General features: G+C 39.9%; 1 protein-coding gene across 2 annotated transcripts in view; it reads left to right on the forward strand.

The window, feature by feature from the left end:
- The window catches only part of gtf3c3 (general transcription factor IIIC, polypeptide 3), a 56123-nt gene that overhangs the window by 13650 nt on the left and 27540 nt on the right, over window positions 1-14933 (forward strand). For both annotated transcript variants that reach the window (XM_072578955.1, XM_072578956.1), the window contains exons 5-8: window positions 275-466; window positions 7655-7820; window positions 11025-11172; window positions 13156-13231. In XM_072578955.1, coding sequence (XP_072435056.1) covers window positions 275-466; window positions 7655-7820; window positions 11025-11172; window positions 13156-13231 — 582 coding nt within the window. The remainder of the gene's footprint in view (window positions 1-274; window positions 467-7654; window positions 7821-11024; window positions 11173-13155; window positions 13232-14933) is intronic.

The raw sequence follows: 14933 nt of genomic DNA on the forward strand, positions 1-14933 counted from the left end.
TCAGCTTGTAACCTATCTCCCATTCATCCATCAGTCCTATGCTTCTTATCTATGTTACATATACTGGTTATTTTATTATGGTCTTTCAAATATCATTTGCACTGAGATTGATTACATTTTCTGTCATTTAAAGAGTAGGAATGTAATATGTTTTGTGATATTGTGAACAGTTTACTGCAATAAGCCACTTAGCACAGACAGCGAAGTAACTTAATGTATTGTTCAAAACATTCTCACTTTTGACACACTGTGCATAACTTTTTCTTTTGTCTAGCTCCTCTTGCCTATGAGCCCTTTTCCACTCTTGCAATGATTTATGAAGATCAAGGAGATATGGAAAAATCACTGCAGTTTGGACTAATTGCAGCTCATCTGAATCCAAGTGACCCAGAGGAGTGGGTAAAGTTGGCTGAAATGTCCCTTGAACAAGACAATATCAAACAAGCTATTTTCTGTTATTCAAAAGGTACGGTAAATTTATCCCTGATTTAGAAATTCTAACTTGAGTGCATGTTACAACCGATGTGTTTGGTTTTAGTACCAAATTTATGTCCGAATCATACCAGGCAATCCATAAAGTAAGGCATGGCTTCAGTGCAGCTACTCCACAGGCTGCTAGGCAATGAAGGCATTGTGACGTGGGTAGAGTTAGGGATATTGCAGTAACAGATCAGAGCAAACCTTTGTGGCTGTACCACTTGCAGTTGTGAGTAGTGGGGAACAACTGAGCAAGTATTTTGTGGAGGTAGGACAGAAATCACTAGACTCTGTGCTGCTTTGGACTCCCTCAGGTCCTGGGCTGAGCACAGCAACCCCCCCCCCCCCCAAGAAAAAAAGAGACCTTAGGGCTCCAGTTAGAGGGCCATGAGTTATCCCCTCTCCCAGTCCATGGATATGGCTTTGGGAAGGAATATGCTCATTTTCAATCACATAAAGCTTAACAATTGACTGTAGGAGATGACATTGATGTATTGGAATGTTTCTTCAGTTAAAAGTGCCAAGTAGATAATTTTGCACAACCTCCTGAGGTCCCCATTTGTCACAGCTAGTAGAACAAAGTATTATTGCAGTTAAAAATGGTCAAGAGTTTTACAGTTTCACAGTAGCTGACTGTGTACATTACCTAAATTTTCAGCATTTGAGCTAGCACTTTTTCTTTAATATTCCAAGACTAGTTGTAAAAATACAATCATTTTGGATATTCAAAAATATAAGTTTTTTAAAAATACTAATGTGCTGAAATAGAATCATAGAGTCATACTGAAAATGTGTTGCTGGAAAAGCGCAGCAGGTCAGGCAGCATCCAAGGAACAGGAGAATCGACGTTTCGGACATAAGCCCTTCTTCAGGAATTCCTGTTCCTTGGATGCTGCCTGACTTGCTGCGCTTTTCCAGCAACACATTTTCAGCTCTGATCTCCAGCATCTGCAGTCCTCACTTTCTCCTCATAGAGTCATACAACATGGAAACAAACCCTTCAATCCAACTTGTCTGTGCTGACCAGACATTACAATCTGACCTAGTCCCATTTGCCAGCATTTGGCCCATATTCCTCTAAACCCTTCCTATTCATATATCCATTCAGATGCCTTTTAAATGTTGTAACTGTACCAGCCTCCACCACTTCCTCTGCTAGCACCCTTCATTCACTCTCTGTGTGAAAAAGGTACCGCTCAGGTCTTTTCTAAATTTTTTCCCCTCTCACTTTAAACCTATGTCCTCTAGTTTTGGACTCACCCATCCCAGGAAAAGAAACTTGGCTAGTTACCCTATCCATGCCCCTCATGATTTTAGAAACCTCTAAAAGGTCACCTCTCAGTCTCCTATGCTCCAGGGGAAAAAAATCCCCAGCCTATTCTGACTCTCCCTATAGCTCAAACACTCCAATTCTGGCAACAACATTGTAAATCTTTTTTCAAGTTTAACAGTGCCCTTCTTATAGAAGGGCGACCAGAATTGTACACAACATTCCGAAAGTGGCCTCGCCAATGTCCTGTACAACAGCATCGTGACATCCCAACTCCTATACTCAGTGTTATGACCAATGAAAACAAGTGTGTCAAATCTGTACTTTACTCTGTCTACCTGCAACTCCACTTTCAAGGAATTATGCACCTGCATCCCTAGGTCTATTTGTTCAGCATTATTCCCAGGTCCTACGTTTAAATATTTAAGTCCTTCCCTCGTTTGCCTTACCAAAATGCAACACCTCACATTAAATTCCATCTGCCACCATTTGGCCCATTTGATCAAGGTCCCTTTGTACTCTGAGATAATCATCTTCACTGTCCACCAAACTACCTATTTTGGTGTCAACTGCTAACTTACCAACCACACCTTCTATATTCACATTCAAATAATTTATATAAATGGCAAAAAAGCAGTGGACCCAGCATCAATCCTTTGGCACACCACTGGTCACGGGCCTCCAGTCTGAAATACATCCCTCCACCAACACCCTCTATCTCCTATCTTCAAGACAATTCTGTACCCATTGGCTTGCTCCCCATGGATCCCATGTGATCCAACCTTACTAACCAGTTTCGCCAATTGTTTACATATATTGGTAGAGGGGTACTGGGCTAATAACTGACAGATGGAATCCAACCTGGAAAAGTGTGAAGTGATTCATTTTGGAAGATAGAAATTGAATGCAGAATACCGGGTTAAAGGCAGGATTCTTGGCAGTGTGAAGGAATGGAAGGATCTTGGGGTCCATGTCCATAGATCCCTCTAAGTTGCCACCTTAGTTTGATAGGGTGGATAAGAAGGTGTATGGTGTGTTGGCTTTCATTAGCAGGGGAATTGAGTTTAAGAGCCATGAAGTTATGCTGCAGCTGTGGAGAGCCCTGGTTAGACCACACTTGGAATATTGTGTTCATTTCTGGTTGCCTCATTATAGGAAGGATGTGAAAGCTTTAGAGAGGGTGCAGAGGAGATTTACCGGGATTCTGCCTGGACTGGTTGGCTTGTCCTATGAAGGAAGGTTGAGGGAGCTAAGGCTTTTCTCATTGGCGCAAAGAAGGGTGAGAGGTGACTTGACAATGATGCACAAGATGATGAGAGGTATAGATAGAGTGAATAATCATAGACTTTTCCCTAGGACAGAAATGGCTATCACAAGGGGGTATAATTTTAAGGTAATTGGAGGAAGGTTTAGGAGACATGTCACAAATCAATTCTTTATACTGAGAGTGGTGGGTGCATGGAATGCGCTGGCAGAGGAGGTAGTAGAGTCAGATACATTAGGGACACTTAAGCGACTCTTGGATAGGCACATGGATGATAGTAAAATGAAGGATACATAGGTTAGTTTGATCTTGGAGTAGGATAAAACACAACATCAAGGGCCGAAGGGCCTGTACTGTGCTGGGTAAAAACAATGACTGCAGATGCTGGAAACCAGAGTCTAGATTAGAGTGGTGCTGGAAAAGCACAGCAGTTCAGGCAGCATTCGAGGAGCAATAAAATCGACATTTTGGGCAAAAGCCCTTCATCAGGAATATAGGCAGAGTGCCTGAAGGGTGGAAAGATGTGCTGTACTATTCTCTGTTCTATGTTCTAATCAGTCTACCATGTGCAACCTTGTCAAACGCTTTGACATATATATAGACAATGTATACTGCTCTGCCTTCATCAATCTCAACTGTCACCTCTTAAAGAAATTCAATCCAATTAGTAAGACATGATTTCCCATGTACAAAGCCATGCTGACTATCTTCAAGCAGACCTTGCCTTTCTATGTGAATCCTGTCCCTCTGAATGCCTCCAACAACTTGCCCATCAGTGGCAGAAGGCTCACTGGTCTGTAGTTCCCTGGCTTTTCCTTATCGCCTTTCTTTAAAAAATGGCACCATACTGGCTAACCTCTAGTCTTCTGGCAGCTTAACCGATGGGTATTGATGATACAATATCTCAGCAAGAGGCCCAGCAATCTCATTCTTAGCTTCCCTCAAAGTTCAGGAAAACACCTGATCAGGTCCCTTGCATTTATCTACCTTTATGTGTTTTAAGATTTCTTGCACTTCTTAAGACTTCTGTAATATGGACACTTTTCAAGATATCACTATTTATTTCTCCAAGTTCTCTAGCTTTCATGACACTCCCTAAAGTAAATACAGACATGAAATACTCATTTAGTATCTCTCCTATCTCCTGTGATTCCACACATAAATGGCCATGTTGATGTTAAGGGGCTCTATATTATCCCTAGATACTCTTTCGTTCTTAATGTATTTATAGAATGCCTTTGGATTCTCCTTAACTGTATTTGCCAAAGCTATCTCATGTCCCTTTTTTTATCCTCCTGATTCCCCTCTTAATTATACCCCTACTGCCCTTATACATTTCTAGGGAATTCACTCAATCCCAGTTGTCTGTACATGATAAATGCCTCCTTTTGCTTGGCCAGAGTCTTAGTTTTTCTAGTCATCCAGTATTCCCTACACATACCAGGCTTGCCCACCACACTAACTGGAACATACTATCTCTGATCTCGCATAATAGGCGGCACAGTGGCTTAGTGGTTGGCACTGCTGCCTGACAGCGCCAGGAGTGGAGTTTGTACATACTGTCTGTGTGTCTGCGTGGGTTTCCTCCGGGTGCTCCAGTTTTCTCCCACAATCCAAATATGTGCAAGTTAGGTGAGTTAGCCATGTTAAATTGCCTGTAGTGTTCAGGGATGTGTAGGCGAGGTGCATTAGTCAGAAGAAATAGAGAGTAATAGGTGTCGGGGAATGGATCTGGGTGGGATACTATTCAGAGGGTCAGTGTGGACTGTTCAGCCACATGGCCTGTTTCCACACTGTAGGGATTCTAATTATCTCCATTTTAAAGGCCTACCACTTCTCAACTGTCCCTTTATCTGTGAAAAGCCTCCCTGAATCAACGTCTGAAAATTCCTGTCTAATGCCATCAAAACGGGCTTTACTCCAATTTTTGATCAGTTCTATCCCTTTCCTTAGCTATTTTAAAACTAATAGAATTATGATCACTTGCACCAAAGTGCTCCCTTGCTGACACGTTAGTCACTTGCCCTGCCTTATTTCCCAACAGAAGGTCAAGTATTGTTCCTGGTCTCATAGGTACATCTGCATTTTGAATAACAATATTTTCTTGTATACCCTTAACAAATTCTTCCCCATCCAAGCCCTTAGCCCTATGACAGTCCTCGTCTATGTTTGCAAAGTTAAAATATCCTACTATTATAACCCCATTTTTCTTATAGATATCTAAGATCTCTTGACGTATTTGCTTCTCAATTTCCTGCTGATTATTGGGGGGTCTGAAATACAATTCCAACAAAGTGGTCATCCCTTTCTTAAGTTCCACACATAACTTCACTGGATCTCCAAGGAATATCCTCCCTAAGTAAAGCTGTAATGTTCTCCCTAACCGAAAACAGTACTCCCCTTTCCTCTCTTGTCTTCCTTTCTATCCCAGAATCATCTATACCCCAAAACATTGAGCTGCCAGTCCTGTCCATTCCTGAGCCACATTTATGTAATATCTGTGATATCTCACTCCCATTTTCCCAACCATGCCTTAAGTTCATCTGCGTTTCCTGTCTGGCCTCTTGCACTGATGTCAATGTAGTTTAATTTATCAGTCTTACCTCGTTCTCTGCTGAGCTTTCGTTTACGTTGACTACTTGACTTGCTCCCCTTATCAACTGTACCAGCTTCAGCCTTTTCTCTTTTCCCACATAGCTTTTTTCCAGCCAACATGTATGCACGCATAAATACGTACACACACACACATACACACACCTCCAGGTTTAAAGGTTCCCGAATAAAACTAGCAGATTTCCTCTTCCAATTTAGATTGAACATGCCCTTATACAGGTAATTTCTACCCCCGAAGAGATCCCAATGGTCCACAAATGTGAACCCTTGCCCCTTTGCACCAGCTCCTCAGCCACGCATTTATTTGCTTTTTCCTACTCTCACGAGCATGTGCACTGGTAGTAGTCCAGATATTACAACTCTTGGGAACCTACTTTTTAAGTTTCCTGTGTCTCTCGACAGCACCTCACCCCTTTCCTTACGTATGTCTTTGGTACCAATATGCACAATTGCCTCCTGTAGGTCACTCTCCCCTTTCAGAATATTCTGCACTGTGTCTGAGACATTCTTGACCCTAGCACCAGAGAGGCAATACACCATCCTAACATCTCACTGATGAGCACAGAAACATCTGTCTGTGCCCCAGACTATAGAGTCCCCTATTACAATTGCTCGCTTGGAACCTGACACACTCCATATTCCAGCAGAACCAATCATGGTATCAGAATCCTGGCTGTCAGTGCTGTACACCCCTCCGAGTCCATCAACCCCTACAATATACAAAATAGCATACCTGTTTGAGATGGTGATAACACAAGAGGCTCCTTCACTACCTGGCTACCTCTCCTACCATTCCAATCTGACTGTATCTTTGTTGTATCCACCTTCCTGAAACTGGTATCCATCACACCCCATTGCTCTTGTAAGCTCCTATTGCCACTAACTGCTGCTCCAAATGATCCATGTGAGATTTGCAACTAAACACACTTCTTGCAGACATTGTTTCCAGGAACATTCAAATTCTCCCTGATCTCCCACATCTGACAGGAAGAGTACAGCACCCTATGAAAAACAATTTCTGCCTGTGTAACACCCAGAAATTACCTAAAAACAAATACAACACACTTTGCTTAAAATGCAGCGTTAGTACAGTCATACTGCTCTGGGATAACAATTTTTAATAGTAAAAGTCAATCACGAGATAGGTTTTAGTATATCTTAAATACCCTAATCTTACTCACCATTAACAATTTAAAAATGAAGATTTAGAAGTTTTATAAGTCTTAAAAATCAAATACTTAGCTCATCAGGCTCAAAAACCAAAGGTTGTCCTCTTCTGTAGTTTCAGGCAGTGATTTTTTTTTTCTAAATCAATATAACCTCTGCAGAGCTGAGATCTACCATGTCAGTGACGAAACCTTACTGCTTGTTTGTTATTTTAGTGTAAACCCATCTCCAGAGCCCTTGTGCAATTTCTCAGACTGACAGCTGTGAAACTACACTTGTTGTCTAAGTTACTTTTGGGTGCTGGCTTTCATCCTAGCTTTCAATATCAATCAAATGTCAATCAAATTTCAGATCCTCTGTCTTCTGAAGTATTTGGCTTTATTAAATGTAGAAAATCCTGGCAGAATTATTGCTGCACTGTGTTTGACCTTTACTGTAATTCTACAAGCCTATCCTTTTGAAACTGGAATTGCTTGAAAATTAGCAATTTTTTTTCCTGTTGCATGATAGAATGGTTAAGTTATACAACAGTAATTTGAAGGGTGAGACAGCCATAAGCTGTAGGAGTATAAGTAGACCATTCAGCCATAAAAGCAATACAGTTAATTTCTGCTGGAATTGACTAAAAGTATTTGTAGTATGTGTCTGTGCAACTCTTTAAACTTGTGGAAAAATTATTGGACAACTTCAGTGGGAAAAATACATGGAATAAAATTGAGCTAAAAACTTATCACACAATTCCTAATTATTTATAATTCACAATTTGAAGGTTGCGTGGACACAAGGAGTATACTTGTAATATGTAACCTTGAACTGTAAAAATGACTTATTATACACAAAGCTGATTTGTTTTTAAAATGTAGCCATAAAATATGACACAACAAACGTACGGTACCTGTGGGAGCGTTGCAGTCTCTATGAACAATTGGGTGAACACAAACTAGCTATGGATGGATATAGGCGCATCCTGAACATTCTGCCACCTACTGACGGGGAGCATTTTATGCAGTTGGCCAGAGATATGGCAAAGTAAGTTTTCACAGGCCAACAGCTTTTCTCTTTTTTTTTACATTAAAAAGCACACTGCTCTACCTGAATAAATAATTTATACTTTGATTAATAAATTTTCAAACATTATATCGGCTGACTTGCTTTATTCAGTTCATGGGATGTGGTGTCGCTGGTTGGGCCAGCATTTATTTCCCATCCCTGATTGTCCAGGAGAAGGTGGTGGTGAGTGTTTTCTCCATTTTATGCATTCACTAAAACTACATGAGAATGTGAACAAGTAAATGTATTTTTGACAGTGCAAAATTCACTTTTAGATTTTTGCTTTCAATACATTTTAAAAAAATCACTTAAAAGATCCTTATGAAAAACAATACCAGCATTTGTTTGTACACAGCACAATTTCTTTATGCTTTAATGGAATATGAGTGTTATGTCACCATTTGTTACCTATCTGTAATTGGGTGAATTAAGTGGCTTGCTAGGGCATTTCAGTGGGCATTAACGTGGCAGTGACATTGTGAGTCTGGCATTGCATTCCTAATCTAAGTGTAGGTGCTGTCTAGGTAGCAGCATTCACTTAATTCCTTTCTACATAATGATTGAACTGCACATAATTAACAATCGCAATGAAGTTATGTAACTGTGTTCTATTGGTAACATATATCTTTAGTAAGGTTACTGCCACTTGTTGAACAAAAATATACCAATTTGTGTATTAAATTATGTATTAGAACATATTTTGTATATTCTGATTAAAATATATTTTTGTGTTCAGCAACACAAAGTCTATTTGCTTATGAATTACACACGTACAAATTTTCTCCATACAATATTGTATACAGATGTAAATTGTAGAGAAAGCATCATAGAGGAGCATGTTTTTCTAGATAGCAATATCCCTTAATTTTATTTAAGAAAGTACATTATTAAGCTTAAATCCGTGTCAAAATGTAATTTTTTGATTTCCCATTTTGTGCTGCTTTGCTGTATTAATGTACAAGAAAATCATCTAGTTTGAGTACTTCCCTTGTGGAGTGGGGATGCAGGGAGATGTGTATTGTTTTATATAACATTGTTTGCAGCATATCAATGATGGTCAGAAAGGAGAACTTAGAGGTCCTGATGTACCCATAACATTGCACTTTTGTTCTTCTGATTTATGACTCTCCCTCTTTTATTCTGTCTCTTTGCACCCTCAGATCCTACTCAGGAGCTCTGTCTCCCTGCATCCTCCTGTAGTGTCTTTTTTTAACCCCGCAATGTCTGACTTCCTGGCCTGTTTAACATTGATCCACATATCCCTTCTCCTCACTTGCTGTTATTACATTCTATAATTTCTTCCTACTGCTTATTTGCTTCATGGTGTTGATTCTCTTACTGGCCCTTCAATCATTATCCTCCCATCATTCTTCTATTTCCTGCATGATGTTGATCTCATATCCTCTTTTGTTAAATACGTACATTCTTTTCCTGTCAACTGCTTCCCTATTGCCTTGTGACTAAAGCTGCAGTTACCCTCCACTGACTGGACACGCACCTATTAGGTTTCACACTCTGCTTAGAGTCTGGCTTCTAACCCTTGCTTTGAGTCTGTCACCTTATGTCTGTGGTCAGCAAAGATTTGGCAAGAATTCTGAGGGATAGGATTTATGACTATTTGGCAAAGCACAGTGTGATTAAAGGCAGTCACATGGATTTGTGAGGGGTAGGTCATGCCTCACAAATCTTACTGAGTTCTTTGAGGAGGTGATAAGACAGGTCGATGAAGGTCAAGCAGTGGATGTGGTGTATGTGGACTTCAGCAAGGCATTTGATAAGGTTTCCCATGGTAGGCTCATTCATAAAGTCAGGGAAGTATGGGATACAGGGAGATTTGGCTATCTGGATTCAGAATTGGCTGGCTGACAGAAGGCAGAGAGTGGTTGTAGATGGAAATTATTCTGCCTGGAGGTCAGTGTTGAGTGAGGTCCCGCAGGGCTCTGTTCTTGGGCCTCAGCTCTTTGTAGTTTTTATAAATAACTTGGATGAGGAGGTTGAGGGGTGGGTTAGTAAATTTGCAGATGACACAAAGGTTGGAGGTACTGTCAATAGTATAGAGGGCTACTGCAGGCTGCAACGTGACATAGACAGGATGCAGAGCTGGGCTGAGAAATGGCAGATGGAGTTCAACCTGGATAAATGTGAAGTGATGCATTTTGGAAGATTGAACTCAAATGCTGAATATAGGATTAAAGACAGGATTCTTGGCAGTGTGGAGGAACAGAGGGATCTGGATGTGCAACTACATAGATCCCTCAAAGTTGCCACCCAAATGGATAGGGTTGTTAAGAAAGCATATGGTGTTTTGGCTTTCATTAACAGGGGGATCGAGCTTAACAGCCACAAGGTTTTGCTACAGCTCTACAAGTCCCTGGTGAGACTACACTTGGAATATTGTGTCCAGGTCTGGTTGCCCTTCTATAGGAAAGATACAGAAGCTTTGGAGAGGGTGCAAAGAAGGTTTAACAGGATACTGCCTGGACTGGAGGGCTTGTCTTATGAAGAAAGGTTGAATGAGGTTGGACTTTTCTCTCTGGAGAGGAGGAGGAAGAGAGGAGACCTGATCGAGGTATACAAGATAATGAGTCGGATAGATAGATTCAATAGCCAGGGCAGGATTGACTGGTATGAGGAGTCTTAGTTTGAAGATATTAGGAGGAAGGTGTAAAGGACACATCAGAGGTAGGTTCTTTATGCAGAGAGTTGTGAATGCATGGAATGCGTTGCCAGCTGTGGTGGTGGAAGCAGTCATTGGGTCATTTAAGCGACTGCTGGACATGCATATGGATAGCAGTGAGTTGAGGGGTGCGTAGGTTAAGTTATTGTATTTTACATTAGGATTAAATTTCAGCCCAACATCGTGGGCCAAAAGGCCTGTTCTGTGCTGTACTTTTCTAGGTTCTATGTGCCTCCTCACCTAAATCTAGCTTTCCTGTATTAGGCTGGAAAGTAGCAAGTTAGAGAAAAGATTTCTAGCAATAACATTTACTTAGTCTTATCAAAACTTTGCAGCTTAGGGCTGAGAATGCATTTCATTGTGATTTAAATGATTCTGAGTTTTGACCTGACCAGAATCTCTTTCCGCATCTTTCTTTCTGGAGTTGAAGGAAATGTTTGACTGCAATCCGAAAGGAGCTAGTTTTATGATTTATAAATAAAACTATAAAATGTAACCCTTTTCAGAAGCTATTATGAAACCAATGATATTACGTCAGCAATTGGTGTGATGGAAGAGGCTCTCAGCAAACATCAGAACCTGGTTTCTGCTGAGGATGTTAACATGGCAGCTGAATTGTATCTGTCCAGCAAGCAATATGATAAAACTTTGGAGGTAAGGCATGTATGAACAAAAAAAAGTGATGAAAATCTTTTTCCATCTATTGTACCCCAGAGCAATAACCCTACTGAGTCAGACACCCAGATAACCAGAACATAGCGATATTTGATTCATCATTCACGTGTATTAGAATATAACTTTTAGAATTAGCAATTAAAATTTTAACTGGAGAAAATGCACCTCTGAAGTGAAAGCAATTAAAACAAACTTGGAGTCAATTACACTAAAAAGGCTGAGACCATGTTGACTTAAGAGAAAAACTGCGAGAAAAGTAAGATCAAAAAAACAGCAGATGGGTTTATTTCATTAAACAAGTCGATGTATGATGTCAGCAATGCTTGCAGCAAGGGCAGTCCAGAAAAATAGTTTTGTTTTTGGGTTAAAGTTAAATTAGTTTAAAAGTATTCTGTTAACCATGTAGTGTTGTAAAATCAATTTCTTCTATCAGAAGTAAAGAAGCCATTTTAAAATGAGAGATACTTAATCTAAATGTCTGTTCAAGGACATTCCAGTGTGTGCTGTGTCATCGTGAAGATGGGTTGAACTCTGAGAGGTTCCCTGACTTCAAGTTATCTGGATTGTTGCTAAGAGAGCTAATTGCAGATTGGACCTATTGTGTGCAATTTGCACTTCACCAAGTGAAGACAGCCAAAGTATGGAATGCAGAGAGAAAGTTCACGTCATCATTTGTCACATGGAGTGGGGAGGATTTAATCTTAGTTTTGATTTCATGAGGGGGAAAAAATCTAGAAGATTGCCTTTTTTGAAACTCGTGGAAAAATCTGTGGATGTTTCTGCAGAGTCTTGTGGCAAATGAAAGCACTTAGCAGATTAGCTTGCAAGTGATGAGAAGGCAACCATAATAAGGGTTTGAGGCATTCATTAAAGAAGTGGCAAATGAAAGTTTTACCTCTGAGAATAGCTCGTGTTGATGAAATTTAAAGTTGCTTCCAGAGGGCTACAGGGTACATTTGAGTGGTCCTGACAGATGTAGGTAACTTTAAAGCTATTATTAAGAAAAAGTATTAAGAAGTATATAAGTATTAAAAAATCCAAGAAAATTAAAATAAATAATTCATATAAGAAAAGACAAGTCCACATAATCATTGATTTGAAGCACAGATAATAATGCCATTTCATTGTAAAAATAAATAGGACTGTGAGAGAAAAAGAACTTTAAACTTTGTGGTCTGGACTTCTGATTGACAGAATTTTGTTTGTGTTTTATCTGTAGTATATGTGTTAAACCCCCATTTCTCTTTTATCTGCCTTAATATTGATTAAGTGTATGTGTGTGTTTGGGGTTTTGAAGGGGTTTTGAAGTTTTAAGTTGCATAAATTAGATCACTTCAACAGTGAAAAGAAAAGTTAAGTGTGCTACAATAAATAGAGCTATTTTTACTGTTTCTGAAGAAACCTGGTGTGAAATGCTTTTGCCCTGGATAGCATAAAGTATCTGTTAAATAAGTCACTTTGCATTTTGAAAACTTTGAGTCACCTAGTCAGAAATTGTTCTCACCAATACAGAGCCTGCTCTATTTGTCTTTCTATAAATGCTGCTAGATCTGCTAGGTTTCTCCAGTACTTTGTTTTCAGATTCCAGTATCTGCAGTACATTACTTGTATCTTTGTCTGTTCTACCTGGGAAGTCTTCACCGGCTAAGATTTGTCCAAGTGTGCATTGTATTCCATTCTCCCTTTTCTTTTGCATGCAAGCTACTTTTCAGGCAATTACTCCCATACCTTTTGAATTATCCCTTTAATGTTTTCTTCCATCTGCTTAAAAACATACCTGCCTCCTTCTCCCTTTTATTAAAGGAAGAATGAATTTTCTTTTCTGGTCCAACTGTTTTGCTGCTGACAAATTCTTGCATGTTAGAAGTGAGATATGAATAAACGTAACTTGAAGATGTTTGTCACTCCTTTTGAGTTTCATTTGTTTTCATTGTTACAGTTCTAATTTTCTTTGCTTTGTAGATTATAACTAAGTTTACTGAGGTTGTGGTTGAAAAGGTCGCCATCAAACAAGATCTTTTGGAGGAAACTGCAGAAGGTAAATGTCTTTTCCCACTTATGGTAGATTTTGACCATTGTAGGTTCATAGATGAAATAGTTGTGAACCAGATTAAGACTGAGAAGGTTAGATTCCCAATAGTGGGGGAACAGGCCCTTTGGCCCAACAAGTCCACACCGACCCTCTGAATAGCAACCCACCCAGACTCATTCCCCTATATTTACCCCTGCACCTAACAATATGGGCAATTTAGCATGGCCAGTTCACCTGACCTGCACATCTTTGGACTGTGGGAGGAAACCGGAGCACCCAGAAGAAACCCATGCAAACTCCGCACAGACAGTTGCCCAAGACGGGAATTGAACCAGGGTCCCTGGTGCGGTGAGGCAGCAGTACTAACTACTGAGCCACCATGCTGCCCCACGGTGGAGAAGTCTGAAGGTCATTTTGTTCCCCTTGCCAACCTCCATTCCCTAGCTATCAACTCCCTAACAACATTCTGAAACTAAACGAGTCAGTTCGCAATCTTGGTGCCATATTGACCTCCAGTTGAGTTTCCAACTACATATTTGCATCATCATTAAGACCAGCTACTTCCATTTCTGTGACATCGTTTGACTTTGATCCTCTGGTTAGCTCATCTGTTGCTGAAACCTTATTCATGCTTCTGTTGCCTTTCGTCTTGACTATTCTAATTCACTTCCTGCTGGTTCCTAACACATTGCCTTCTGTAAACTTGAGGTCTTCCAATACTTTTCTGCATGTATCCTAACTTGCATTAGGTTGCTCACTTATGACTCCTGTGCTTGTGGTCTCTGATGCCTTATGAAAATGTTTACTCATCATATGATGTGGCTTTCTTTCAGTGCTTCTATTGCACAGCATTTTTGGCACACAAAAGCAATACTTTTTAGAATGGTACATTTTTGTAAAAGGCAGTGTTTTGTGTACGACTGATTCTTATGTAAAATTGTACATATTTCTCGTATTTACACATTGATAATTGCTTCTTTGTGAAGCACTACATGAGTTAATTAATGTACTTGTTCTGCATTTTTACTTGTATAGAAAATACCAAACATTCTGGTACAATTTTTAACCTGAAATTCACGAGCAGTTCTTCTGAAATTGGAGATAAAGTGGAGAGAAAACTAGTTGCTCCTTAAGCTTCTAAAATAATAGTGCATTTTAAGTGGCTTGGAGAGCCAAACAAAAAACTTGCTGAGAGTTGAGCACAATTTCAATTTGCATAGCATCCTTAATGTAGAAAAACAGCTGAAAGCACTTTACAGAAGGAAAAAGAGGATTGAAAGGAACAGATATCAAGCAGTGGAAGTATTGGGAATGATAAGATACTTCAGGATATAATGATGTGCCAGTGAACTGAAGCACAATTGATTGGTATGTCTTAAGGTTCCAGTTTTGGCTAAACTGCTGATAATTAATAGGGTATTAAAGGGTAAGTTGCTTGTGACTATTTGCAAAAAACAAGTGGACACAGTGTTATCAATGGTATGGAAATACCTTGATTCTCTGGTGGTAAATTTGCTCGCTGAGCTGTTAGATTTGTTCTCAGACGTTTCATTACCATGCTAGGTAACATCATCAGTGAGCCTCTGGTGAAGTGTTGGTGTTCTGTGCGTTTCTTCTCATATATTGCGTTTCGCGATGACAAAGGTATCATCCATGTAGTAGACCCAAAGCTTGGACTGGATCTTGGGTGTGCTGCTTGTTCTAATCT

Source organism: Chiloscyllium punctatum, chromosome 10 (genome assembly GCF_047496795.1).
Source record: "Chiloscyllium punctatum isolate Juve2018m chromosome 10, sChiPun1.3, whole genome shotgun sequence".
Lineage (NCBI taxonomy): Eukaryota > Metazoa > Chordata > Chondrichthyes > Orectolobiformes > Hemiscylliidae > Chiloscyllium > Chiloscyllium punctatum.